The sequence below is a fragment of the Suillus clintonianus genome (assembly GCF_016758775.1).
Source record: "Suillus clintonianus strain FC179 chromosome Unknown DEU56scaffold_54, whole genome shotgun sequence".
Lineage (NCBI taxonomy): Eukaryota > Fungi > Basidiomycota > Agaricomycetes > Boletales > Suillaceae > Suillus > Suillus clintonianus.
The window spans coordinates 139,657-165,245 of NW_024539278.1; the positions used below are offsets into that span (position 1 = coordinate 139,657).

The 25,589-nt window shown below is 50.1% G+C and overlaps 8 protein-coding genes across 8 annotated transcripts; 7 read left to right on the top strand and 1 right to left on the bottom strand.

Annotated features, from left to right (window-relative positions):
• Positions 1-955: 955 nt before the first annotated feature.
• On the top strand, positions 956-3,744 carry DEU56DRAFT_914432 (OPT oligopeptide transporter protein-domain-containing protein; the record flags this gene model as incomplete). Its single annotated transcript, XM_041357620.1, has 12 exons — positions 956-1,231; positions 1,284-1,838; positions 1,888-1,971; positions 2,027-2,090; positions 2,134-2,200; positions 2,237-2,559; positions 2,623-2,703; positions 2,754-2,859; positions 2,912-3,328; positions 3,379-3,413; positions 3,466-3,529; positions 3,582-3,744. 12 exons carry the CDS (start codon positions 956-958, stop codon positions 3,742-3,744), a joined length of 2,235 nt encoding a protein of 744 aa, XP_041206668.1.
• Positions 3,745-3,964: 220 nt separating this feature from the next.
• Positions 3,965-4,908, top strand: DEU56DRAFT_813744 (peptide methionine sulfoxide reductase MsrA). Its single transcript, XM_041353682.1, has 4 exons — positions 3,965-4,121; positions 4,176-4,424; positions 4,482-4,544; positions 4,601-4,908. The coding sequence occupies exons 1-4, from the start codon at positions 4,016-4,018 to the stop codon at positions 4,813-4,815; spliced, it is 633 nt and encodes a 210-aa protein (XP_041206669.1). The 5' UTR covers positions 3,965-4,015; the 3' UTR covers positions 4,816-4,908.
• Positions 4,909-5,189: 281 nt separating this feature from the next.
• DEU56DRAFT_813748 (uncharacterized protein) lies at positions 5,190-6,829 on the top strand. Its single transcript, XM_041353683.1, has 4 exons — positions 5,190-5,555; positions 5,612-6,206; positions 6,254-6,514; positions 6,567-6,829. The coding sequence occupies exons 1-3, from the start codon at positions 5,437-5,439 to the stop codon at positions 6,479-6,481; spliced, it is 942 nt and encodes a 313-aa protein (XP_041206670.1). The 5' UTR covers positions 5,190-5,436; the 3' UTR covers positions 6,482-6,514; positions 6,567-6,829.
• A 67-nt stretch (positions 6,830-6,896) lies between these two features.
• Positions 6,897-9,510, top strand: DEU56DRAFT_953693 (MFS general substrate transporter; the record flags this gene model as incomplete). Its single annotated transcript, XM_041359195.1, has 15 exons — positions 6,897-7,054; positions 7,109-7,146; positions 7,201-7,210; positions 7,275-7,328; positions 7,526-7,615; positions 7,674-7,855; positions 7,905-7,922; positions 7,975-8,047; positions 8,095-8,145; positions 8,196-8,274; positions 8,331-8,374; positions 8,422-8,821; positions 8,875-8,960; positions 9,025-9,214; positions 9,271-9,510. The coding sequence occupies 15 exons, from the start codon at positions 6,897-6,899 to the stop codon at positions 9,322-9,324; spliced, it is 1,527 nt and encodes a 508-aa protein (XP_041206671.1). The 3' UTR covers positions 9,325-9,510.
• A 1,932-nt stretch (positions 9,511-11,442) lies between these two features.
• Positions 11,443-14,954, bottom strand: DEU56DRAFT_454058 (uncharacterized protein). Its single transcript, XM_041346302.1, has 5 exons — positions 13,371-14,954; positions 12,270-13,192; positions 12,015-12,116; positions 11,733-11,943; positions 11,443-11,641 (listed from the first exon to the last, which is right to left on the bottom strand). Exons 1-4 carry the CDS (start codon positions 14,660-14,662, stop codon positions 11,885-11,887), a joined length of 2,376 nt encoding a protein of 791 aa, XP_041206672.1. The 5' UTR covers positions 14,663-14,954; the 3' UTR covers positions 11,443-11,641; positions 11,733-11,884.
• A 1,572-nt stretch (positions 14,955-16,526) lies between these two features.
• Positions 16,527-19,021, top strand: DEU56DRAFT_454098 (OPT oligopeptide transporter protein-domain-containing protein). The gene is made up of 10 exons (XM_041346303.1): positions 16,527-16,577; positions 16,627-16,759; positions 16,874-17,200; positions 17,249-17,803; positions 17,853-17,936; positions 17,989-18,039; positions 18,102-18,157; positions 18,204-18,523; positions 18,578-18,658; positions 18,715-19,021. The coding sequence occupies exons 3-10, from the start codon at positions 16,952-16,954 to the stop codon at positions 18,843-18,845; spliced, it is 1,527 nt and encodes a 508-aa protein (XP_041206673.1). The 5' UTR covers positions 16,527-16,577; positions 16,627-16,759; positions 16,874-16,951; the 3' UTR covers positions 18,846-19,021.
• DEU56DRAFT_813775 (OPT oligopeptide transporter protein-domain-containing protein) lies at positions 18,501-19,567 on the top strand. Its single transcript, XM_041353684.1, has 4 exons — positions 18,501-18,743; positions 18,800-19,377; positions 19,432-19,495; positions 19,545-19,567. The coding sequence occupies exon 2, from the start codon at positions 18,951-18,953 to the stop codon at positions 19,293-19,295; it is 345 nt and encodes a 114-aa protein (XP_041206674.1). The 5' UTR covers positions 18,501-18,743; positions 18,800-18,950; the 3' UTR covers positions 19,296-19,377; positions 19,432-19,495; positions 19,545-19,567.
• Positions 19,568-20,314: 747 nt separating this feature from the next.
• Positions 20,315-25,564, top strand: DEU56DRAFT_454262 (uncharacterized protein). The gene is made up of 13 exons (XM_041346304.1): positions 20,315-20,897; positions 20,954-21,106; positions 21,165-21,325; positions 21,378-21,438; positions 21,502-21,818; positions 21,873-21,958; positions 22,013-22,086; positions 22,140-22,377; positions 22,424-23,588; positions 23,641-23,699; positions 23,754-24,355; positions 24,413-24,805; positions 24,859-25,564. The coding sequence occupies exons 1-13, from the start codon at positions 20,557-20,559 to the stop codon at positions 25,331-25,333; spliced, it is 4,125 nt and encodes a 1,374-aa protein (XP_041206675.1). The 5' UTR covers positions 20,315-20,556; the 3' UTR covers positions 25,334-25,564.
• The last annotated feature ends 25 nt before the right edge of the window (positions 25,565-25,589 follow it).

Here is a 25,589-nt window from a genome sequence, read left to right on the forward strand (position 1 = left end):
AAACGCGGATCATACGCCCGACATGATGACTCCGTGCGTTACCAAAAACCTCGGTCCTCGTTGCGCTAGACATCGAGCAACATCAACCTAAATATAGCCATATGATCAGCAGGAAGCAGCTTGTCACCGCGAGAATTCGAAGCAAGGATCGGCGCGGAAGTTTGCGCGGACTCCGGAGCACTAGCCGGCGGTATGGGGTCAAAATTGTATCCATTGCATCCCAGTCTTCGACGTTCGTCAACTCAGAATTCATTGATGCTATACATTTAGTTGTTTCTTATGGGTCCAGCACCAAAAGTTCTATCATGCACACATATGGCGCGCAAAAACAGGCAGGAACGACGTTATCACATTTCTTGGTGAGACTCCAGTTCTTCATGAGGAACAGCGCTTGAATTATCGGGCCTAGACATTACTACTACTGGTACCTTCGCATTCATATTTAGCTTAACTGCTTCACACAATCATCGATGATTCAATCCGGTGAAATTTACCAATGACATTCATGGGTGAGTGCATCTATTATATGCCGAGAGTTTATTGAACTCGGCAACTTGTTTTTGGTCGCGGTGGGTTGGCAAAGTTGCGGTGGAAGAACACTTCATGAAGGAGAACTCGTTATCAAGAATGCTCTCTTTGGATATTCATCATGTGTCCATAAAATGCTAATCCTCACATGTCACCCCTACTAGGTGCTGCTGAGCAAGATGAATCATCCTCAGGGCATACCTCAAGCTGTCGTGTGCGGCCAGCTGACTGGTGCCATCGTGTCCATCTAAAACTTACTCTGCTTATCGGAGGGGTACTTATCATCGCCAAGCCTGAACTTGTACCTTGCGCCTCATGGTTAGAGCCAAGGACCTGTCAATTAAGGATGTATATATATCGCACAACTCTGAGCGACGACACCTTACCTTCAAGTCGAAGTCTACCTCGCAGTTTGAAGATGGCGACCATGACTCACCAGGGCCACGACACAGTGACCTACGTACAGTCCGTATCTTCTCACTCAGACAAAGAGAAGAGCGCCATTACCACGGATATAATCTCAGTGTCTAGTGACTCTGAAGGGAAGTTAGAACCGCACGTGCAATTCATCAATACAGATGACCCATTTCCGGAATCTCCGGATGCCCCTGTCGAGGACCAACAGTTAACTGTTCGAGCCGTCCTAGTTGGCTGCATTTTAGGAGGTATCATCGCAGCTAGCAACATCTACCTCGGTCTCAAGGTCAGTGACTCTTCAAGTCCATTTATTAGCAATTATTCACCCTTTCACGCAGACGGGGTGGACGTTTGGCTCGTCGCTCTTCGGTGCAATCTTGGGCTTCGCAATTTTGAAACCACTCTCAAGAAGTGCACCCACTTTTCTTGGTGGGGGCTATTTTGGGCCTAAAGAAAACAACGTTTGTCAATCCGCTGCTACATCAGCAGGAAGCCTCGGATTGCTCTTTACCTCAGGTTTCCCCGCCGCTTACCAGCTTGGACTGTTGAGCGTCCACCCTAAAGATGACTTTGGCAGGCTAATCACTTTCACCATTTGCTGCGCATTCTTTGGTTTGAGCTTTACGCAACCGCTGAGGAAATTCTACATTTTGAAGTTAAAGCTCGTATTTCCCTCCGGTGTGGCTGCTGCGTACACGATCCAATCTTTGCATGTCGGCAAGAACGCGGAAGTGACGGCTCGGAAGAAGACCAAGGCGCTGATCTACGCCTTCATCTTTGCCATTCTTTTGCGGGTGGTCAGCGAGTATGCTCCGGGAATGCTTTGGGACTGGCACATTTTCTACGCTTTGAATAGAATAGGGTGGAGTTCAGCAATTGCCGTCGAGAGCTGGGTGAGCAAGTCGTTCATCATAGAAATCTTGTCTGATTATGGGTCGTTAGGGCTGGATTTGGGAATGGACCCCCGCATTCATTGGCGTAGGGATGCTTACAGGTATCAATGCTTCGTATAGTTTCCTCAGTGGAGTATGTTTTGTGGCTAGTATGATGGCATCCACCGCTGATATGTAACGCTACCCAGAGTTTTCTCGCTTGGGCTATCTTGGGGCCTATAATTGTGGCAAAAGGACTAGTCCGTGCAGTTCGTATGTGTGACGTACTTAACCTCTGACGAATCACCCATGACAGGCTTTCGGCAGCGTTGCCAACAAATCGATACCTGGATACATGAATTATATGAGCATGTGAGCTATCTGTTGGTCTTACTATAAGACATTCTCAATGTACGTAGGAGTCTTACAGATCCCATCAACCATCCATCTCCTAGATATTGGCTGCTCTGGCCAGGCACTCTAATGCTTCTCTGCGCAAGTTTTGCGGAAGTGGGGTGTAATTGGAAGTCCTTGTATGCTGGAATGCGCTCCGCATGTGGACCGCTCCTGCGGCGATTTTCGAAAGGCGATCTAGAGGACGATTCCGAGTTTGTGGATCCTGTGCCTGAGCACGAACGTGTCCCCTTCTGGGCTTGGGGCTCTTTACTTGTCGTCAGTACCATCATTACGTGTGTCGTCATGAATGTCCAGTTCGGAGAGAACGTTGGTGTCACCCTCCTTGGTGTGTCGGCATTTTGTTATATCGACCCAAAATCGAAGCTGACTCTTGACTTCCATCACGCAGCGATTTTCTTTTCTTTCTTATTCAGCTTTATTGGTTGTGAAAGCGCTGGTCGTACGAATATCAATCCCGTCACATCAATCGGTGACTTCATCGCGCAGTTCATTGTTTGCGGGCGCTGACAGGTTGAACAGGTAATGCTTCACAATTGATCTTTGGAGGTTTAGGAAGGGGTCAGAACTACGCCGTCAAACGAGGCGAACTCCTCAACTTGCTTTCTGGGATGTTGACGCTAGGCAAGTAACATAATCTTTTGGGAATGGCGAGCTGCTAGAATGCGAGAATCAAACAGGTTCTGCGGAACAAGGTACCCTGGCATTCTCTGTTCAGATACGGAATATTTGTTGATACTGAGATTAGCTGGGCATATGATTGGGGACCTGAAGACCACGCACCTTCTCCGAGCGTCTCCAAAGGCTGTATTCGTTGCTCAACTCTTCGGAGCCGTGGTATCAATTTTTGTTTCAGCTGGTCTCTATGTTGTGTTTTCGACGGCTTATCCCTGCATCAACGACCTGAACCACACTACCTGCGCGTTCCCCACGCCTGATGTGCAGTCATGGCGCGCAGTAGCCGTTGCTGTATCTTCGAGCACGTTACCTATTCCACCGACCTCTGGATATACCGCCATCGCACTAGGATTAGCAGCCGTCATCTCCGTCGTGGCCAAGTATACAATCGTGCCTCCGAAATATCATGACTTCATACCGTGAGTGACCCGTGGCTACCAAACTCTGTTTCATCTGACATCGAATGAAGCAACTTCAATGCTATTGGAATTGGGTTCATAATGAGTATGTGAACTATATTCGACAGTGTAATGGTTGCCCTGCTCACTTTTACTAGACATCTGCACATATCCTCTGGCAATGTTTTTCGGCTCGACTCTTGCATTTTTCTGGAGAAGAATGTGCGTCTCATGACAAATCTTCTTCAACGGCTTAATCTGACACCGCGTGCAGGTTCTTTAATAACTACCAGATGTATTGTTTTGCCGTTGCCGCGGGCTTTATTGCAGGAGAAGGTCTCGGTGGTATCGTGAATGCTATTTTCACAATCGCTGGCATCTCTGGTGCAACGCATGGGACATCCGTCGGGTGCCCTGGAGGGGTTTATTGCGGATAAACGTCATTTATGTCCTTAGCAAGCCCAGCACATGCTATTATCTATCGAATTACATGCGATGCCCCTGAGTTCATACAGGCCGTGCCTATATTCTTCCTTGCTCTCTCCTGGCTTTTGCGTTTCTAAGATCTGGAGCATATCGAGTTGCCTTTACATTACTCATCCTCATGTCATGTGACTAGTCAGCGGTGTATGCATGATGTGGCACCGAATAAACGAATTACACCCTAAGTTTCACGCTTCCCACCAACCCATAGTCTTGGTCAAGTAGATGCTTAGTCGTCTCAACCACATCCGCGCCGCCTTGTTTTCTTTCGTGACGCCTGCAATGTCGCATACAGTTGATACGTCTCATTATCGTGCCGCTTTGTCCACAGGCAAGTATTGTTCATTCCAATGTGTGGATCCAACCGCGAATCTTCGTAATACAGGTGCTCATACTAAAAGCGAGATTGCCACATTCGCTGCGGGGTGTTTTTGGGGTGTCGAACACATATTCCTGAAAGAGTATCCGCCTTCGCAGAACAAGGGCATCCTGAAGACGAGCGTCGGATACACCGGCGGGCTGGAGAAGGCTCAGAGCCCGACATACAGAGAAGTGTGCACTGGAACAACCAATCATGCTGAGGCCTTGAAAATCGAATTCGACCCTTCCACAATCCAGTACGAGCAGCTCGTCGGTGAGTTGCATTTGAAGTTCTAGTTTCCTAATACCACTTGATCTGATCTACCGTCAGAGTTTTTCTACCGTACCCACGACCCGACTACGCTGAACAGGCAAGGTGCGGATGCGGGCACTCGTATGTTTATTCCATTGGTGTCATCATTCATGTTGAATATCCTGATTGTCGAGCAGAGTATCGTTCCGCCATTTTCACACATTCACCTGAACAGAGGAAGATAGCAGAGGACGTCACACGGAAGGTGCAAGAGGAACATTTCAAGGGTCAAACGATTGTGACGGAAATTGAAGACGCTGGGCAGTGGTATGACGCCGAAGAATATCATCAACTGTATCTGTTCAAAGAACCGAACGGTTATCAATGCCCAACACACAGGAAGCACTGGTAGATGGATGGAATTATTAACACTGGGTAAATGAGTATTCATATATATTGAAGAATGTACAGTAAATACAAATTGAAGTTGTGAACCATCGACAAGTTCTGATCCACAATCAAATTTAGCCGCCATCAGAGTTGTGAAAGCCCGTCCCTTTACAGATGTAACAAGGAGAGTGGTGCCGAACGGGCGATGTCAATGCGAACCCTGCGTGGGGTCCAACTCAACTCTCTGCACCGTCGTTTCTCGTCATTGGCGTTATTGATTGTGGAAGGATGAAACCAAAAACATTTTCGTCGCGAATGTTATAAGACGGGGGCGTGGGAAATAAAGTGTGAGAATATTTCTTCCATTTTGGACTTAATCTGAAGACTCTACTGAACGACAACTTTCATTTGCACGATGAGATCACATCTCGCAGTCCTGTTTGTGCAATGGACGCGTGAAGCTGCAGCTGAAGCACTGAAGTTAGGCGACGAAACTGTGGGCGTTTGCAGCCCATCTTACTTATCTCAACCAGCGACAGATGCTTACCTAATTCCATTGCTTCCCACTGCAGTATAGCCAAGTACCAGGTGACCATGATGCTCACGCTGGTTGATCACCTACGAGGTAGAGGTTTTCTCAACGATGCCAGCTGCTCATCGAGTCCCCGACAGTAGCCCAGTTGCCATATTTTTATCCAAATATGGTTCTGGCACTGAGATATACGTTAGCCATCTGGATACCACTGACGTGTCAGGCCGAAAGTAAGTTGCATCTTGGGGCTCGGAGACGATCAGGCTCAGCATACTTTTTATTGCAGGAAACATTTCTTCGCCATGCTGGGTTCCAATGTGGCATGGTCTTTTCTGCTTGGCAGACGCCTATATGGCGCTCTGTACCGCTATGGCATCCTGTTTATCCTTGGGAAAATGTTACCAATGCTCAAGGCCCCTACTCCTGCGGTGAACTGGCTGTTAGCAGGTCAACTGTGCCTTGACATATTCTTGTTGTCTGTCTTACTGCCCTTGATCAACAACTTCATCTCGATCATGACGTTGCGATACTATCATGGGTTCCCAAAATCAGAAATCGTCTTCCGAAAACCTACTGCAGCAACAGTTGCAAACATTGTCTCTCAGCCTCAGGACAAAAGGGATTCGTACATGAATGAGATTCTGCGTCATGCTGTCGATCCCGAGGAATTCAATCAGCCGAGTTGGGGTATGCCTTGGGATGAGTGGACCATGGACTTCCGGGTGATGGCGGCTGCGTATGAGGCGGAGAAGAAGGGGATGATATCTAGAGATGCGTGGGAGCTAAGCGTGTGGATGAAGATGAAGGAAGGCTGGACCGTAATTGAGCACGGAAAAGTCAGTGACCCCTTGAGCCAAGCTGGTATGATGGAAAAGCTTCAAGTACGTAAAGTATCATTTCATGTTGCACACACTTATGACGGCCTCAGCGCAAACTCACTGCCATGGGCAAACGACACGTGTTTACTCAGATGATGGAGGTCATTCAGGTCAAGACTGTCGCTAAAGACGGAACTCCGCTGCCTGTCACTGAGGAAGTGGACAAAATAATTGCGGACATCTTTCACCGGAATGACGTGGATTTTGCGCAGTTGACAAGCGAATTGGCCACAGAATCTCCCCGTTTTGCAGCCAACTCGTCAAAGAAATCGAAATAGACATAATGATATTGTATTCTGAGTATTTAGCACGTGAGTCCTTTATGTTGAACGAACTAGATGGATATGTTAAATACCCGTGTAGATCACGGGTACATTGGAATCACTATGGCAGTCGAGTTAATGCGAATCACAGGATATCTCTATCGGCTAAGTGGCGCTCTCATGAGCACGTTGGTATCAGGTCACCTGGTCTAGATCATTTCTCGTCACGAATAATGGCATGATACAATGAGAAGAAACGTCCATTGGCACATTGTATCAACAGAACAGGGACATGTCGAAACTAAAAGTCCTTATCACTTCAACTTGGCAGACGGTAAGTTGCTTCACCTATAACCGCTTATCAGCAACCATCAGAGATAAAGGTTGAATTGTGTGAGAGATATTCCTTCTGACTTTCTCAATTATCATCATGAATCCCCTTCAAGCTCCATCCGGTTGCAGCTCCAATGAAGAAGCAGATAAACATGCTCATGGTATTGCCGTCGCGACAAAGGATGTGGACACCGGTGCAGCACTCGTTGCAGGCATGTCTGGTGAACTCGATCCGGATGATGTAGCACGAGTTCGGTATGTTTGCTCTAGAAGTTTCATCGCTCGGCTTATTATTTGTGAGATACTCAGACGGAAAATTGATCTTGGCATTTTACCGATGATGTGCAGTGAGTGGCCTTTGCGTTCGACACTATACATTTGACTTAGGCTCGGGTATACAGCACTTTACTGGTGAATTCTCTTTGGATCCACTGAGTATTGACCCGTACCCGTATTGATCCTCCTGGTTCACTAGGATTCAGTTCATGGATAAGGCCACCTTGGGCAGTTCTGCAATATTGGGCATACAGTGAGACTCTTGTGATTTTCATCACCCATTAGTGAACGGTCATGTCAGGAAGGACACGCACCTGTCTACCAATCAGTAAGATCATTCCGCGTATTGCACGCGCATCTAATCCTTACATTGCAATCTCACAGGTATAATTGGTTTGTATTCGCCAGACTCTAATGAGTTGTTCATCCTCAACTGAGAAATTATATCAGGCTGGGAACTGTGTTCTACCTTAGCTATCTAATATTCGAGTACCCACAGAATCTTGCGCTCCAGCGTTTCCCTGTGGGTAGATGGATGAGGTCTGTATCCTTCGACGTCCCTTCGAAGTTACCCAACCATCAGTAACTTGTCAACTAGTGTCAATATCTTTGTTTGGGGCATCGCGTTGGCTTGCCACGCAGCCTGCACCAACTTCGCTGGCCTCTTCGTAGCGCGTTTCATCCTGGGGATGTGTGAGGGGTCCATCACAGCTGGCTTCATGATTATCAGCTCGATGTTCTACACTCGTAACGAGCAAACATCGCGGGTTGGGTACTGGTGTAAGTTTATGCATACCAGGCTCAGATTCGTAACTGATCACTCTGGTAGTTCTTATGAATGGGACAGGTAGTTTTATAATATCCTTGCTGTGGATGGATTTGAACCACACGGTTTTCAGCGCAGATTATATCTGGTTTTATCAGTTTTGGTTCTTTGCATATCACAACTCCAGGATTTGCTCCGTGGCAATGGTAAAGCATAGATTGTCAAGGCGATTGATACTAAATATCACGTTTAGGCTCATGATCATCACTGGCATCTTGACCCTAATAACTGCAGTCGTCTACTGGTGAGCTGACCGTGGGCTCTTCTAAAGTTCCAGTCCTCACCCAGTCTTAGGTTCTTTTTCCCTGACTCGCCCACCAATGCGTGGTTTTTGACACCGGCAGAACGAGCAATTGCAGTCCGGCGCTTGAAGGTATGCCATCATAGTCTATGTAGTTTCGCGACAATACAACTTAATTTATGCTGTAGGAAAACCAGACCGGCGTAGAAAACAAACAGTTCAAGAAGGATCAGTGCGTACGCCATTCCTCGGCACTTGTCAACCTCAACACTTTTACAGGATGATGGAGGCTCTGAAGGATCCGAAGACATGGATCTTTGCTCTCTTTTCCGCCCTCGACCAGATACCGAACTCGCTCAGCAATCAACGGCAAATCATTGTGACATCACTTGGCTTCAGCGCTCTGAACACAACCTTATTGAGCTGTGTTGACGGTTTCATGGAAGTTGCAACGATTTGGACTGGTGTTATGATTGTCTCCCGGATACCAAACAGTCGTGCTTACGTCGGCGCGATTTACTTTATCCCGGCTTTGGTTGGGGTACTCATGATTGAGTTCCTGCCATGGAGCAATCAGATCGCCTTGCTTTTTGCCATTTGGCTTGTGGATATCGGGATCACTGGATTCGTCCTATCTCTGGCCTGGTTGACTAGCGTTACTGCTGGGCACACAAAGAGAGTAAGTCGCGGGTAACAGTCAAAAATAAAGCAACGGAAAGCTGAGTAAACCAGGTGACCACAAATGCGATCATGCTGAGCGCCTATTGCGTCGGTAATGGCCTGGGCCCGTTCATGTGGCAGGCGCAATATAAGCCACGGTAAGTGTTGAAGTTATGCAGGTGTCAAAATGTCGGTCGGCATCGTCTAACTTTACTATTTCAGCAACCGCGTACCTTGGATTGTCATCGGGATTTGCTACCTCGTTTGCCCCTTACTTCTACTTACCATCAGGTTCATCTTATCGCGAGAGAACAAGAAGCGGGACGCCGAGCCTGTCAGCAATGACTACGAGGAGGTTTACATCGAACAAGTCACTGCGGATGGAAAACGGATTGAAGTCAAGGTCGAGAAAGTACGTCAGACTTGCCCCGAAAACAATCGATTCTAATATGTTGTTTTGTCCTAAAGGAATTTCTAGACCTGACAGACATACAAAACCGTGATTTCCGATACGTTCTGTAGCAATATTTCGTTTCGTTTGTGTGTTCCCCGAAGCAACATGATTAGCCACGCGTCTCAATATCTTTCTCGGCAGATCACTGCATGTCGAAGCGCCGCTGCACCGACAACCATAATGAGTGAAAACAGTACTTCAATTAACTGAGTGGCTTTTCCGACGTAGTATAATTGCAGAGGTGATACACACGGCTGATTGTACATTCGTTACGCAATATAATACTCTATACTCAGAGGCGATACGAGGAAGCGAAGAAACAAAGAAATAAAAATAAAAAGTCGAAGGAAAGCGCAACAGGAACCACACCGCAAAAAAGCAATAATGATCAGGATCAAGCAGAAAAATATAATCTCACGCAGAGTAATGGCCTATAAAAACAGAGGACGGATAAGGTTCGGTATTCGGTATTCAACAGTCGGTGTTATCGTCCCCAGCCACTGCTACCTGTACGTCCCCGCGGTCGTGGTGCCCATCCACGCTCTCGTTCCCAATCAAGACGATCACGGTCATGACGATCACGATCAGCGGAAGGTCCACGAGGAATGTATTGTGAACCACTGTACACGCGGCTGCTGGAAGAAGAATATGTCGGTGGATGGGATGATTGACTGCTTACTCTCAGTGCCCGTGGCCCACTGGGTAAGGGACGTGAAGGCCCATTCGAGGAGGGAGTGCTGGATAAGGATGGTCTGGTCGGCGGAGGTGGTGGTGGGCCGCGCCAGGAAGCAGATGATGACGGGGTGGATGCGGCATGGGTAAAATTAGGAGATGGGGGATGTGAGGTCTGAAATGAGCGGGGCTGGGTTGGAGGCGTGTAAGAGCGGGGAAAGAAATGCGATGACTTTGGAGGAGAGGCAGTTGTGATTTCTCCATCTTCGTGAGAGGGTCGAAGAGAATAGGAAGCCGGAGCGGAGGGTGGTTGGGGTGACGTGAATGTTTTGGGTGATGGATGTCTTTCTGTGCCCTTAGTCTGCTGGTACAATGGAGGGGGAGGTGGGTCCGGCGCAGATGGCGTTGTCCTGTCGTCGGCACCCACCAGTCCATTGGGTATAGGAGTATCCAGTATTTCGATCTTGGCCTTGAGAGAAGCGCAGTCTGCAAGTTGGCCGTTGAGCTGAGCGTTATCCATGCTCCGCACAGATCTAAGAGATGCTACGGGAGACCTCGGTGGGGATGTAGGAGCGCCTCGTGGCTCGGATTCACATCGCCGCTGACTCTCAGCAGGTGGATCCTCCGGCACGGAGTCTCTCTGCATGGCAGAAGAAGCAATAGGTTCCTCCTTCACCCCATCAACAGCCGGCCGCACATCGTCATCCATCACTACATCCATCGCCTCTCTTACATCCGTCGTGGTCACTTCCACATCACGCTCTTGGTCCGTCCCTTCACAATCCCTCCGCTCCTCTACACCATCCTCATCAACATGCATCCCTTCGTCACCGCTCTCCTCTAGCAACCCCATACCCAGCCCACCAGGTGACTCGCACTCCCGCTCCCGCTCCTTCGCCATTTCCTCCCGCTGCTTCTTCTTGCGCAGGGCAAAGTCCTTTAGGGACATCTTCACTTTTTGAGGTGGCGGCGTGGGTTCACGTGCGGGGGCTGTAGATTCGTGTCCTGCTGGCGTGGGTTCGTGTATAGGTGGCGTAGGTTCGCGCGATGGGGGTGGTGAATCAGAATCACGGAGGGATGGGGTTGACTCGCATATCGAAGAAGCAGGTGGAGTTGGATCGCGCATGACTGATGGCATGGACCCGTGTGCATATTGCGCTTCATCTGGTGGGTCTATTTTGACCTCAAGAGGAGTTCCATCATGTACAAGGCTTAAATCTGACTGTGATACATCATCCATTACCAAGCCAGTTGCCTTGTCATGTTCCGACACAGGTGGAGGGGGATGCGAATGAATAGGAGGCGTCGACTCCCTCCCCGGTTTCAGCGGCGGGGTCATCAAGGACGGATGCACCTGCAAAACCTCCGGGGATGTAAACCGCACGCGATAGGGCGAGGAAGCGCTGGGCGTAAATGGATTCGGGGACGGTTGTGGATGGACTATGACTTGCGCGCTTGATACGTCTGAAGGACTCTTGCTGCTGGATGAATGGTATGGCGGAGGGGATGATATTGGTACATGACGCCTAGACGAGTTTGTCAGAGGCATTCCAAAGAGGGACGGTGACCCCGAGCGCATATCAGGCAGGACGGGTGATAGAAGAGATAGTTTTGAGAATGTCGCTGAGGGCGAAACGGATGCGAATGCGACGGACGAAATGGTAGTGGGGTCGAGAGCTGCCGGCATTGGTGGTGGTGGCATTTGACGGATGTCTAAGGAGGGAGAGAGGGTCAGATGACATGCAGCACAAAGAAAAAGCAAAGCAAACGCAAGAACATTATGGAAAGCAGAAACAAAACTCACCAGAAGACGTATCGTTCACATCGATATCCATTCCATCCACCGTGCTCTCGGGGGATGGCGGCGAAGGGCTGTCTCCAGATGTTGGTGCTGGACTGTCCCCTGATAACGATGCTGGGCTTCTCCAGTCTGTCGTAGACACCGGGGCGGGTGGACTATGTCCACTCGATACTGGTGAACTGTGTCCATGCGCTCCCAATAGGCTTTGTCCATGCTGTCCATGCGAGCCCGATAGGCTCTGACCGTTGAGTGAAACAACGTTTCTCCCATTCCGCGAAGACGCACGCTCATCACGCTCATGCGACACAGACACAGCATGCATCCACCTCTTACGCATCCTCGGCGGAATCTTCTCCTCGTCGACCTCCACCGAGTCGGGATTAGGGCCTGTGCATAGAAATAAAACACTGGACGTGAGTAAGTCTTAAGGGGGGTGAAGCGAACGAAGGCATATGGTGGATGGGCATGCGCTGACAAAAAGAAAACTACGCGCCGCATGGCGAAAACACTAAATGCCAAAGGACAGGAGACATCACTCACCATCGCCTTCCACATCCACATCCACGTCCACATCTATTTCCTCCTTCGCGCGCCCCTTGCCTTTCCTATCACGGGTCTTCGTAGAATGGGAAGTTCGTGACGGTCCCGCACTAGAGGTGGAAATCGTAGGGCGCCAATTCGACAATCCTCCATTGGGTCCTAAGTTCGATGGTCCCGCAGAAGTATTGAAACTTGAGGGCCATACGTCAAGTCCTGCACTTGATAACCTGCCACTCGACCCAGCACCAAATCCCCCACTCAACTCAGCACCAAATCCCCCAGTCGATCCAGCGTCAAAACTCCCACCCGATCCCGACGGAACCATCTCCACACCACCAACGCCCCCACCAAACGGCACCTTCTCCCGCGTCCTGAACCCACGCTTGGCACCGATTAGCGGACCGAGGTCGATTTTCCGGGTGAATGCGGATGACGGTGGTGTGTTCCCGTTCAAACCGTTTGCGTTGGTATTGGCGCCGTTTGCGTTGATATTGGCACCGCTGATCCCGTTGGCACCAGTTGCGTTCGCATTCATCTGGATCCCGAGGCCTACCCCAGTCCGCCCATACTCATGTCCCCAATTCTCCTTATCTGAGCTCGACCCATCGCCTGCGTCTGCCTCTCCTGCCTGTCTCATCCCATTCCCATTCACCATCCCGGTGTTTGTACCATTTGTGGTCCCAGCACCAACACCGTTCATCGCTCCAGCGCCTAAACCATTCAGCCCGGCGCCTGTACCATTCATAGCCTGCCCTGACGCACACGCGACGCTGGCTGCATCGAGCTCCCCGTCAACATACTGCGCCATGACGTTCAGTACGCAGTCCCTTGCGCGGGCACCGCATGCGCATGTCGTGAATGTGGAGCTGAGGGCATGGAGGATGGAGGTCATTTGTGCGCGGAGATGTGTTAGGTGGTACGTCCTGTTCATGCGAGGGAGTCAGTAAAGGATGTGGGACGAGGGAAGATAGTAGGGAGTGAGTGGGTGGGAAGAGGGTGGAAATGGTGAACGCACGGAACGGTAATCGATCCAGGATCAAGTAAAAACGAAACAAAAAATTGGAGGTTAAACAAAGAGAACAGGAGTGAAAAAAGACGCACGAGAATATATGTGGGCTCTCTATGAGCGCAGGGAGACTGTGCACCGCGTTCCCATCATCCCATTCCCAGCCGAGAACAACCTCCTCGTTGGCTTTGAGGTCACGCAGTGCGAATACGCCAAATGTTAGGGTTTCTGGACTTGAGTCTGTCTCGTCCTTCTTCTCCTTCTTCTCACTTTCTCCCCTCTCCTTCTTCCCACTTTCCATTCCCTCTTGCTTGGACTCATCCTTGGCCTTTGGGCACAAAAAGGGCCTCAGCACTGCATTTGGACGACATCCATTCCGGGCAAAGCGCCCCTCGTTGCCGACGACCCTCGCATCGAGGGCAACGTCCAGTGGTGGGCCCATGAGGTGCACGAATGGCTTTGGCATGCCAAGGTGGGCGTACGCATTGAGCGGGTCAGCGAGGTAAGAGGCGCTTGGGGTGATAGCGCAGGTAAACGGGGCGATGTAGCTGGACGAAGGAACAGGCGCAGTTGTGTGGAGGCTGTAGGTGGGCGGGCGAACGAGGGGGTTGGTATGTAGCTGACTTGGAGAGGGTGTAGGCGGGACTGAGTGGATCTGTGTGTGGTTGGGATGTATGGGTGGCGAGAGGGCGGTGACGCCACGCCATGCCTGGGCTTGTCTGCGGAGTCTGGCATGGGCTTCTGCTGTAACGATGTCTTTAGTGATAGGGACGTAGGACAAAGACCACGGTTCGTCGATGTCGACCGGCTCGTCTTCCCCATGCTGTGTTGGCGTCGGCGGCGGGTGCGGCGTCGACGGGGAGATGATAGATGCTCTACGTTTCTTCTTTGCATTTCCAGAGCCCTCAATGGCAGCAGCGCTGGCTCGTCGTCGCTGAACGGGCGAACCTGCTCTGTCTCGTTTTCTGCCCTTGTCTCTATCTTTTTCCTTGTCTCTTTCCCTCTCTCTGGCTTGTGCCTCGGCGACACGTTGTTTCTGGAGGCGGACTGCGCGGTCGCGGTTAACAGGACGGGGATCGCAGTCCCAACAACGCCACTCTTCTGGGACCTCGCCCTCCACAATATCGAAGCATGCTGCATGGCACCAACGAGAGCAGACGTCGCAAGCAATGCTGAAGCCATCGTCGAAGAGAAAACCACATATGCAGCTGATAGCGTCTGCGTCTGGAGGAGGGGGGCTAGCTGATGGCGCAGGTTGTATTGGTGTTGTCGTTGGCGGTGGTCTTGGTGTTGGTATTGGTTTTGGTTTTCTGATTTGAGGGATTGTGTTGTTCAGTGGAGAGAGGCTGAGGAGACCGAGTGCAGCCTCCGTTGCATCGCTGTTCATCGACGCTCCCGATGTTTTTGGTCTCCTGCCAATTTGCCGCCAACCAAGTTCTTGTCCGACTCTTTCTCAATTCTCCCTTTCGATTGCACTCACCAAGACACGGTAAACACAAATCAACATCTGATTCAGCAATTCGGCACTCCCCGCACGGTCCAACGGCCGGGAGATCATGATTTATAGAATACCACTTATCAGAGTTCTCGACAATGGGCATGAGTTGCAATCCTCATGGGCCTCTCTGGCACTATACTGGCAGTGACGTTGTAACATGGTCCTCGTGATTGGTCAACGTTACCACCAACTCATTACATATTAGCCATTCAGGTACCCGGTTAAAGGGTACAGAAGAGATATGAATTACAACTAGTACGCAGCCTAGAATGTAACAAGTGTCTTGTAACAGGCGAAGGTAAAGCACGAGGTTGACACGCCCTAAACCACTACCATGCATAGAGGGCAAAGACGACGGGGAGGAAAAGAGGCGTCGGAACTTCCCGCAACAAAGGACGTTGCGCAGACTGCCTTGATTTATGTTCTGGAAGAAATGTGAAGCGGTTTACAATCTTGTCCTACCAGAAGAACACCATGTCTACAGCCTGCTCTCATAGCACCAAGGATTCAAAAAATTCGCGGCTATCCAGCTACATCTTGGGCGATAGAGCACGGCCCGCACCGGCAAGCATGAAATATGGGAAGGACGGAGGAAAAAACGATGCAAATGACGAAACATGTCCAACACAGGGTCTACGACCCCAAAGGACTCAATCTGATGCAAAAGAAAAAAAGACAGAAAAAAATGGGAAGGTCAGTGACACACCTGAGACCTTGGTGGAAGAATATGGGCAAGATTGATTCGTGTCACAGTAATGTTGGTGAGAACTGTGGGCAACTTGAAAATCTCGTTCCGGTAGGTAGCGTCAATGATATGGGATGACAGCAATTCCCCATCACCGGCTCACCCACGAGCTTGAGTGATTGGGCAAAATCACGCACTGTTCTCGATGAACCAACTCGTGCGTATCGGTCGTCTTTGGTATGGTGTATAACTTGAAGCCGAACGAATGAGGATGCGTTAAGCTGCTGGCACCTAGCGCGGGAATTTTGAGAGGACCTGCAGATTAACCAGGACTGCTACGGTGCCACGTCTCGCCAGCGTAGCAGTCTGGATCCTAGACGAGGTCCTTGAGAAGTAATTGTGTTGCTCCACAACTTGTCCGTGGACCGTGGTATATTAATCGAGCACAAGCCTACCACCAGCAAACAGTTAGTTGTCGCACAAAGGTACATAAGCTCTACCACTCACCGAAATCACCACTCCGCTCGTACATAATCTGTATGCCAGTGCCTATATGTATGAGCCACGGACCTCACAGATATAGAAACGGGTTCGATGTGTATCCCAGAGATCGTGTTATCATCGGTTTGTGCGGTCGATATTCCTTGATGAATTTAGAAGTCAAAGTCTACTGAGACAGAGAAATCCCATGGTGTTATGGAATAGGAGACAGGGTGCACGATTGCCCGAAAGTATTGCTAGAAAATGCATGAATCGGATTGAGGGCATGAACATTGGCTTCCCGACTAGTGAGAAGATAATTTCAAGATATATTCTATTCGTCTCGTTTCTCCTGGGACCTGGGCCAACCAACGCAAATAATTCATCCTCAGGTAGTGCCAGTTGTGGCAATTGACTCTGTGGATGGATTGGTTTGTAGTCAGTACATAGTGTCACTAGTCGTTTGTCTTGAGTCCTTGGCGACTGACCTGGTCGTCGGAGTAAGGTCGCGGCTGGTCGCGGAGACTGACCAGTGGCATACTTATTACTAAATGTAGTAATAGTTGTTCCGCGCCGCCGCCGCCGCATCACTTACTAGCTAGGCCTGCTGCAGGCATGTGCGGGGGTGCTTGGCTATAGGTGAGCCGTCAATAATCTGAATTTTGATCTCTGATGCAGCTCACTTCAGCTGAGGCTCCGCCAGCGGTCAACTGATTCCAACTGGCATATGCCAGATACCGAAGGGAACCCCTCACAGATGCCACCGTTAAATTGGAATTGGAGCAGACCTTAACTTCTCACGATCGTTCTGCTGGAGACATGTTAGTGAATGAATCTCGCGTAACCCCTGTGACCTGACGTGTCCATCCCAATTATATTTTGCTTACCAAAAAAATCTCATCACTGCCCATCCTGCCCTCGTGCCAATCTCCTAGTATGGGTGGAGCGGCCTTTGAAGTTTCGTCAATGGATTATATATCCTGCTTCTATGTGCAATAACATTGCTTCGTGAAATGTTGGAAATCGTCGCTCCTCAGAGCAAGGAGAGTCCCTCAGACACGGAGAAGACTGCCATAACCCTTCGTGACTACGAAGAGAAGTTGGACTCACCTTCAAGTTTCCAATTTATCAACACAGACGATCCATTTCCGGAGTCTCCTGATGATCATATAGAGGACCAGCAACTGACTGTTCGGGCTGTACTAGTTGGCTGCATTTTGGGAGGTGTCATCTCTGCTAGCAACATTTACATCGGTCTTAAAGTCAGTCACTTCGGGTCCATTGTTCACGCATTCACACTTGCACGGTAGACCGGATTAGCGATTAGCTCATCGCTCTTCGGCGCAATCTTGGGCTTCGCAATTTTGAAACCACTCTCAAGAAGTGCACCCACTTTCCTCGGCGGGGGCTATTTTGGGCCGAAAGAAAACAATATCTGTCAATCGGCCGCTACGTCAGCCGGAAGCATTGGATTGATTTTCGTCTCAGGTTTCCCCGCCGCGTACCAGCTTGGACTCTTGAGCGCTCAACCAAAGGACGACATTGGCAGACTATTCACTTTCACCATTTGTTGCGCCTTCTTTGGTTTGAGCTTCACTCAACCGCTGAGGAAATTCTACATCCTGAAGTTGAAGCTCGTATTTCCCCTCGGCGTGGCTGCTGCCCAAACGATCCAATCTTTGCATGTCGGCAAGGGTGCAGAGGCAATCGCGGGGAGGAAAACCAGGGCGCTGATCTATGCCTTCATCGGTGCCACTCTTTTGCGGATAATCAGCGAGTATGCTCCGGGACTACTCTGGGACTGGCACATTTTCTACGCTATGAATAGAATCGGGTTAACTTCAGCGATCGCTGCTGAAAGCTGGGTGAGAACGTCGTCGATTCTATGAACGTTGCCTGATTATCAGTCAACAGGGATGGATTTGGGAGTGGACACCCGCTTTCGTTGGCGTAGGGATGGTCACAGGTGCCAATGCATCGTATAGCATTCTCGGTGGAGTATGTTCTGTGGCTATACCCGCGCGCACCGCTGATGTGTGACGCCATATAGAGTTTTCTTGCTTGGGCCATCATAGGTCCTGTAATTGTCGCACAAGGACTGGTCCGTGCATGAAATTATATGTGACACAGTAGGACATAGTGACCACTAACCACCCATTACAGGCTGTCGGGGTTGTTGCCGACCCAGCGATACCTGGATACATGAGTTATATGAGCATGTGAGTTGTCTTCGTTCTCACTATAAGATAATCTGACTGTACGTAGGAATCTTGCAGATCCCATCCATCATCCCTCTCCTAGATACTGGATGCTCTGGCCAGGCACACTGATACTTGTCTGCGCAAGTTTGGCTGAAGTGGGCTGTAATTGGAAGTCATTTTACCTTGGAATGCGCTCTGCACTTGGACCGCTTTTGCAGTGGTTCTCACAGACTACCGTGGAGGACGATAATGTTGTGGATCCTGTTCCCGAGCACGAACGTGTCCCCCTCTGGGCCTGGAGTTCTCTACTTGTCATCAGTGTGATCGTTACGTGCATCGTCATGAATGTGCAGTTCGGACAGAACGTCGGCGTCACTCTCCTTGGTGCGTCTGCATTGCATTATACGCTGAAGCTGACATTTACTTTGTATCTTGCAGCGATCATCTTCGCTTTCTTATTCAGCCTCATGGGCTGCGAAAGCGAGGGTCGGACGAGCATGAATATTGTCACCTCAGCTGGTGAATTTACCAAGCAGTCCATTGTTTACGGGCGCTGACGGACTGGATGCTGACAGGTAATGCTTCACAACTGATATTTGGAGGTCTGGCGTCGGGTCAGAATTATCCCATCAAACGAGGCCAGCTCCTGAACTTGCTTACTGGAATGTTGACGCTAGGCAAGTACAATGAATCGTTTAAGGCATGACAAGCTGATAAAACACCGTGAATCAAACAGGTGCTTCAGAACAAGGTCTCACAATTTTCTTATTAAGACACAGAATATCTGTTGATACTGCAATTAGCCGGACATATGGTCCAGGACCTGAAGACCACGCACCTTCTCCGATCGTCTCCCAGGGCTGTATTCGTTGCTCAACTCCTCGGATCCGTGGTATCAATTGTTGTATCAGCTAGTCTCTACGTCGTGTTTTCGACCGCTTACCCCTGTATTAATGACTTGACTCACACGACGTGCGCATTCTCCACGCCTGAGGTGCAGTCATGGCGCGCAGTGGCTGTTGCTGTGTCCTCAACTACGTTGCCCATCCCACCGTCTTCAGGGTATACGGCCATTGCACTTGGATTGACGGCCATCATGTCTGTCGTGGCAAAGTATACGGTGGTTCCTCCAAGATATCACGACTTCATACCGTGAGTGGTCGTGGTCGTGTTTTACTGATTGCGTCTGACAAGCACACGAAGCAACTTCAATGCTCTTGCAATCGGGATGATGCTGAGTGAGTGATCTGTGTGTGACAGCAATGATCGTCTTAACTCACTTTTGTCTTCAGATGTGGCCTCGTACCCTCTGGCGATGGTTTTGGGGTCGACTCTGGCGATCTTTTGGAGAAGAAAGTACGTTTTATAAGATATTAACCAAGGTTTTTGTCTGACACTCGTGCAGGTACTTTGACAGCTACCAGATATATTGTTATCCTATTGCGGCGGGTTTTATCGCAGGAGAAGGTGTTGGTGGTATCATAGATGCTGTTTTCACGATTGTAGGAGTTTCTGGTGCAACATACGGGACGTCCGCTGGGTGCCCGGGTGGGATTTATTGTGGATAGGCGATACTTGATAGACACATGCATAGCCACTAGATACCCACATAGGGTCCGTCGTCGTCGCCTGTTGGAGGCATCTGAGTTACCCGGGTGAATATCAAGCTTTTGCAAGCTGGTCCTGATTGCACATTCCAGGTGCCTTCTGCCATTCAGTCGAACCAGTTCTATATAATTGGATCAAAGTCACTGGATTACTCGCTATACTTTGAACAAACATCATGATGCCCTTGGAAGATTTCCTGTAGTTGAACTAGCTCGGCACTGCCGCGCGCACGTTGGAGGTTAGTGTAATTTGGAACGTTGATTGTAGGCGGAGGGTGGGTCAGCGGCGAGGGCTGATATAGATATTATGACTTTATCGCTGTCGTGAGTGCACGTTGGTTCAGATCCAAGAACTTGAAGTTGGTTCGGAACTTGGAGCACGTTTGATTGAAAGTGGATTATCAAATCAACTCAAGTTGAACTCATCTGAACTAAGCCAAGATCGGCGCATCGGCCCGCTCGGAGTGAGTCGACCTATGCGGCTACCGCACGGCCCTGCAGCCCTGCTCACCGAACGTGGGTCCGAATTTGTTATCCGGCGGGACTCGTTCACTCTGTACAATATCAGTCGGTGCTTGATTATCCTCTATTACTATCCACCTTGTACTAATATCTCTTCCCCCACAGCTCTAATTTATTCTTCAATATCTGTAACAGGACCATCATTTAGATATCCGAACAGCCAACCAGTGATCCAGAGTCACCGTCTGTGCCGCCTTATCGGCACCGACAAGCAACACAGACGACACGATCTCGAGGAGGAGACATTTTATCTCCCCCAGCGATCGTTCAGTCTGACACACCCAGCGCATGACCTTGCTCCATGTCTACTTTGCACTACGCAAGCAGCAATCCTTCCACCGCCTGCTCAATGGCGGTCCTGGGCAACCTTCTACCTCCGTCAGCACGAGCAGCGGAAAATCATGGAAGCGTGCGGGGGTACTGAGCTCAGGCATAGCCCTCGAAATAAATGCTCTCGATGCCCTTGGCCGGTCCGTCCTCCATCTGGCATGCGCCTCTACCGAGCCATCAAGCCTGGAGTACATTCGCATGCTCCTCGCCCACCCAGCTATCAACGTGAATGTACTGGACAAGGAGAGCCACTGGACACCGTTACATAGAGCGCTCTATGCGGGAAACGTCTCCGCTGCGTACGTCTCTATTGTCTCATGTGTAACCGGTGCAGTCTTGTCTTACCGAGTTTAAGGATCCTCCTTTTGAAGCGCCCAGATATTGATACGTCCATCAAGGACTTCGAAGGATATACTGCTCACGACCTCTACAACTCAACCGTGAGATCTGCAAAACCTTCCGTGGAAGAAGGGACTCTCGCCGAACTGTTTACCTGGGGCACGAACAGGTAAGTCGACATGCCGCTGGAATTGAGTGATCATGTCTCAAAGGGCCTTCGACATCAGAAACGCAGCATTGGGTCTTGGCGATGGCAATGATAGGGCATATCCGGACCAGGTTGTCATTCCCCGTAAGGACGATGTAGCACGTCAGCACAACAGGACCCTCGATGACCGCTTCGCCCCGATTCATATCCGGCAAGTGTCGATGTCCAAGCTTCATACAGGCGCGTTTTTCATGTCTGCGAGTGTATACGTGCTGAGCTCACTATACTGTAGTCATACTCACATCCGAGCCTCGGGATAACATTCGTGTGTGCGGCTTTGGCGGTGGAGGACGGTAGGCGTTGATATATGCTTGATGGTATGTCGAGTTGCTGATTTACTGCAGTTTGGGTCCAAGTCAACATACACAGTACGGCCTCATGCCCCTTCCTGACATCCAGCACACCATTGAGTCCGTTGCGCTTGGCCAAGACCACACCCTCGCGCTCACTTTGACTGGAGAGGTTCTCACATGGGGACTCAATCGCTTTTATCAGCTCGGATACGCCATTGAGGTCTCATCCACCAAGCAAGACGAGCATATCCAGGCTACGCCACGGAAAGTCGGCTCCTTAAGGAGAGAGTTTGTAAAAGGTGTTGCAGCGTGCAAGACCGCTTCTGGTTGTTGGACGGGTACGGAAGTATGGACGTGGGGCACGAACGGCGGGCAACTTGGTAAGATATTAGTCTCCTGGGCCGTTAATATGCGCTCACGGCGAAATTTATTAGGGTACGACAAGGCATTGGTGCCCGTTCAAGTACTCCCTCGTAAAGTCTCCAGTATAGTAAAGCCTGTTAGTGCAATAGTGATGACGGTTCGTTGGGATTCCTTTCTCATGGTTCTAGAATGAAAGTGACTCGGGATTCAGGAAACCCTCATGGCGTGCCTACTTGTCACGGGCGAGGTCATGTGTGTTTGGTCGGGAGGGGTTTCCAAGATCAGGTTGGACTTTTCCTGAGCTCAATTTTACTTTCTTTTTGACTTTCGATGCCTAGTTTCCCCACCCAGAGATTCCCCTCAGAGATCTCTGTCTACCGACCCCCGCAAGCGATCAAGGGTCAGATCATCACAAAGCTCACGAGCTGTGATGATACCATCGCCGCCCTCTCGTCGAATGGGGAAGTATTCACGTTTACTTCACAACCTATTGGGGAAGGTGATTCCGCGAAAAGTTCCCCTACTTTCAAGCCCCAACGCATATGGGCGCTGAGACGTCAATTCAGTGCTGTGCAGGTGGGTGGGCTCAGACTTAATTATCGTGCTGTCTGACATGTTATAGGATGTCGACATTGGGGCCGATGGAACTATCATAGTTTGTACTCAGTCTGGACATGTTTATGTCCGCTCTCGGAGTGCCAAAGGAGGCCAGGGCTCCAGTGCCAAAGCATTCAAATTCCAGCGCATACCGTACATACAGCGTGCTGTTGCTGTCTGCGCAAATAGCACAGGGGCGTTTGGCGCTCTGCGCGTTGATTTTAAACCACTGCCCATTCACGTCACTGCGCGTTCGTTTTCGTTAGACATTGCTGAGATCCAGCCATATCTAGGTCTTTCATCTTGTGCTGGGACATTGCCTGCTATGCCAAACGCGACAACTCCTCTCTTGGATGCTGATGAAGATGTCGAGGACGCGTCGATCTTGGATGATATCGGAGATCTCTCGAAGTTGCTTCACGTTCTGGACCAACGCAAGAATGAGCCAGATATTGCCTTATCCTATAACGCGGACATGGTCGTTGTCACTCCTGGTCCACTGTACCTTCCGGCTCATCGCCTCATTCTCGCCGTGAGATGTCCAGTCTTGGGCGGCATTTTGCATAGCGGACGTCCGTTGCATGATAAATCTTCAGGGATCAAGGTCAATCTTGTGTCAGAAGACAGGGTCTGCATTCAAATCATTGGATGTCATCCGCTCACGGTCCTACTTCTCCTCCGATACTTGTACTCTGACCAGCTTCTCGCCATCTGGGATTTACGCATCGGAACCCCCTTTGTGACTCAATTTCAAATATATGCTGTGAAGCCTGTAGCAATCAAGGCGGAGCTCCAAGCACTTGCACGTATATTGGATCTTCAACTTCTTTCGAAAGCACTTGAATCGCCAGGAAAGCGCGTGCCCACACCTTCACAAGCAGAAAACTTCCGCCTACTCTACGAAAGTACCCAATTAACTGGGCCTTTACGAAAGAATATAAACGAAGATTCTCTTGCGCCCGACGTCGCGCTTCACCTCGCCGACCAGGTCATCGTTTGGAGTCATTCAGCGGTACTACAAGCCCGCAGTCAATTTTTCGCCAGCTTCTTTGGAGATAGCGCGTGGACATCTAAGCGTCGTGACAAGTCGGGCATTATCGACATTGATCTCGAGCATTTGGAGTGGCAGGTCATACAATATGTCGTTCGATGGATGTGTTATGGAGACGAGAACTTGTTCGAATCTCTCGGTGCGTTCTCGTGTCTTATTTTCTCAGTTTTGGCCTTCTTACTGCATCAAAGACTTTGTGCAAGGGGTAGATGACGTGCTATCCTTCATGTTTTCTGTTCTTTCCGCAGCGGTAAGTTCCCATGCATTATGATTAGGCGCATATTCATCGTGCAATGCCAACTAGAACGAACTTTTACTCGATCGCCTGATGCTTCTCTGTTCACAAGTCATTTTGAAGCACCTCGACGTCTACAATGTGTGCTATCTTCTCACTGATGCAACGCACATCAACGCGACCCATCTCGTTGAGCGCCTGCAGAGTTACATCACGGCAAATTTGGAGATGATGCTAGAAGGTCGCATGCTCGAGGACCTTGAGCTGTCCGTCGTACGACAGCTTTCTGAGTACATCTGCAGTGCGCAGATGACAAAGTCCCCGGTCTCTCGTTCTAACTTACTGGCGAACAAAGCGCTGCGGAAGCACGCTGAATGGCTTGCTCAACAGGATATTCCAGTTGTGTTTGCACCCGTAGAAAGGTCGCAGGTTCACAGGGATTCTTCGAAGTTGTTGCCTTCGAGCCCGATGAGGACTCACCCGATTTCTAGTCCGTCTGTGCGTCCGGCGGCAGATTTGCCCAAGGCTGTTGATACTGGGCCGTTAGGAGACGATCTTTTTACGATGGATGGGGTACCTTATTTGGATATCGCTCCTGATCATCCGGTCCCTACGGTTGCTGAACCGTCTGGGCCAGTACCAGTATGGAAACGACCCATCTCCACGCCTAGGTATGTGAAATTTTTGCTTCCTTTCTCATTATGCATTGTGCTGAGACCTCTATGAAGGACCGATCTCAAGGCCATTATGGCAGAGGCTGAGACCACCAGGATATCTGGTGTTGCAAACAGAGCAACCCACGGTGCTATGGCTAAACCTAGTCAAGAGTCTTTGAAACGGGTGGCTACGCCACCACGCAGGATCGTGAGCTCGTCGCTAAAGCCAGATGCGTCACCGACACCGCGTCGAATGTTGTCTGACCATGACTTGGGGAAGTCTTCGCTGCCCGAATCATCCACTGCCGCAAAGTCGACGCATGCGAGAACACCTCAGCGGCCGGCTCCTCAAACCGTACCTTCATCTTCGAAGCCTCAGCCGAACACACCTTCGCTTGGCCCTGTCTTTTCTCCCGTTCGACAGGTGTCTTCGACCTCCAGTTCACCAGGTCCTCGACGTGTCTCGTACGTACGCATTGTTCTCCATTGGCCAGGTCTTTCTGATTCGTATTTACCAGGAATACTGGTGCTGCGTGGACCCTTCCGCCTGTTCAGCCAGTGGTGCAACCGAGCGTTGCAGAATCATCCTCACTTCCATTCACCGAGATACAGCGATTACAGCTTTTGCAGGGCATACCTGCGTCGAAGGACAAACGATCGCTTGTCGAGATACAAGAAGAGGAGCGAGACATTCAAGTAGAGGCAGACTTTATGAAGTGGTGGGCGGCGGAAGAGGCGCGTACTCAAGCAGAAGCACACAGGGCTTCTGAAACGCAACGTGCTGCTCCTTCTGGGAGTAAGAATCGAGGAGGGAAGAAGAAATCTTACGGTGCTCGTTCGAGGCCCGGTGAAGCGCACCCCGCTCAGGGTTCTAGCCGTTCTAGTAAGGGTAAAGGAAGGGGGAAAACAGCGGTGACACCGGCGGCTGACGGTGCAACGCTGCGGGCTGGAAGATCCAGCCCAGAACAGTCGAAGGATGCTGCAGTATGCTAGATCGGTGGTGGATGATTCCATCCATTTTCAACGGGCCAAGAGGTGATGAACCGTGTAGCAAGCTGCCAGTCTGTCGGGCTACTTATAACAAGAATATGGACTATGACGGTGGTCGAAAGGCATGCATGAGCACCAAAGCGATGCCCAATACCCTGACGACGCGATTGAACTTCACAGGGAAGCACTGGCTGTTATACTCATCCATGATAGCATCTGAAAGGGGCAGAAAAGATGTTCAGAGCGGTACAAGTGTCCT

Excerpts from the sequence above, each read along its gene's own strand:
- DEU56DRAFT_813748 (XM_041353683.1), top strand. The coding sequence starts at position 5,437 with ATGCCAGCTGCTCATCGAGTCCCCGACAGTAGCCCAGTTGCCATATTT. Across the intron at positions 5,556-5,611 it reads ACTGACGTGTCAGGCCGAAA|GAAACATTTCTTCGCCATGC; the intron begins GTAAGTTGCATC and ends TTTTTATTGCAG. Across the intron at positions 6,207-6,253 it reads GTATGATGGAAAAGCTTCAA|CGCAAACTCACTGCCATGGG; the intron begins GTACGTAAAGTA and ends TGACGGCCTCAG.
- DEU56DRAFT_454262 (XM_041346304.1), top strand. The coding sequence starts at position 20,557 with ATGACCTTGCTCCATGTCTACTTTGCACTACGCAAGCAGCAATCCTTC. Across the intron at positions 21,107-21,164 it reads TTTACCTGGGGCACGAACAG|AAACGCAGCATTGGGTCTTG; the intron begins GTAAGTCGACAT and ends CTTCGACATCAG. Across the intron at positions 21,819-21,872 it reads CACGAACGGCGGGCAACTTG|GGTACGACAAGGCATTGGTG; the intron begins GTAAGATATTAG and ends GAAATTTATTAG.
- DEU56DRAFT_454058 (XM_041346302.1), bottom strand. The coding sequence starts at position 14,662 with ATGAACAGCGATGCAACGGAGGCTGCACTCGGTCTCCTCAGCCTCTCT. Across the intron at positions 13,193-13,370 it reads GAGAGCCCACATATATTCTC|GACGTACCACCTAACACATC; the intron begins GTGCGTCTTTTT and ends TCGCATGAACAG. Across the intron at positions 12,117-12,269 it reads TGTGGATGTGGAAGGCGATG|GCCCTAATCCCGACTCGGTG; the intron begins GTGAGTGATGTC and ends TTCTATGCACAG.
- DEU56DRAFT_454098 (XM_041346303.1), top strand. The coding sequence starts at position 16,952 with ATGTTGGAAATCGTCGCTCCTCAGAGCAAGGAGAGTCCCTCAGACACG. Across the intron at positions 18,158-18,203 it reads TACATGAGTTATATGAGCAT|GAATCTTGCAGATCCCATCC; the intron begins GTGAGTTGTCTT and ends GACTGTACGTAG. Across the intron at positions 18,659-18,714 it reads GAATATTGTCACCTCAGCTG|GTAATGCTTCACAACTGATA; the intron begins GTGAATTTACCA and ends GGATGCTGACAG.
- DEU56DRAFT_813775 (XM_041353684.1), top strand. The coding sequence starts at position 18,951 with ATGGTCCAGGACCTGAAGACCACGCACCTTCTCCGATCGTCTCCCAGG.
- DEU56DRAFT_813744 (XM_041353682.1), top strand. The coding sequence starts at position 4,016 with ATGCTTAGTCGTCTCAACCACATCCGCGCCGCCTTGTTTTCTTTCGTG. Across the intron at positions 4,425-4,481 it reads CCAGTACGAGCAGCTCGTCG|AGTTTTTCTACCGTACCCAC; the intron begins GTGAGTTGCATT and ends ATCTACCGTCAG. Across the intron at positions 4,545-4,600 it reads AGGTGCGGATGCGGGCACTC|AGTATCGTTCCGCCATTTTC; the intron begins GTATGTTTATTC and ends ATTGTCGAGCAG.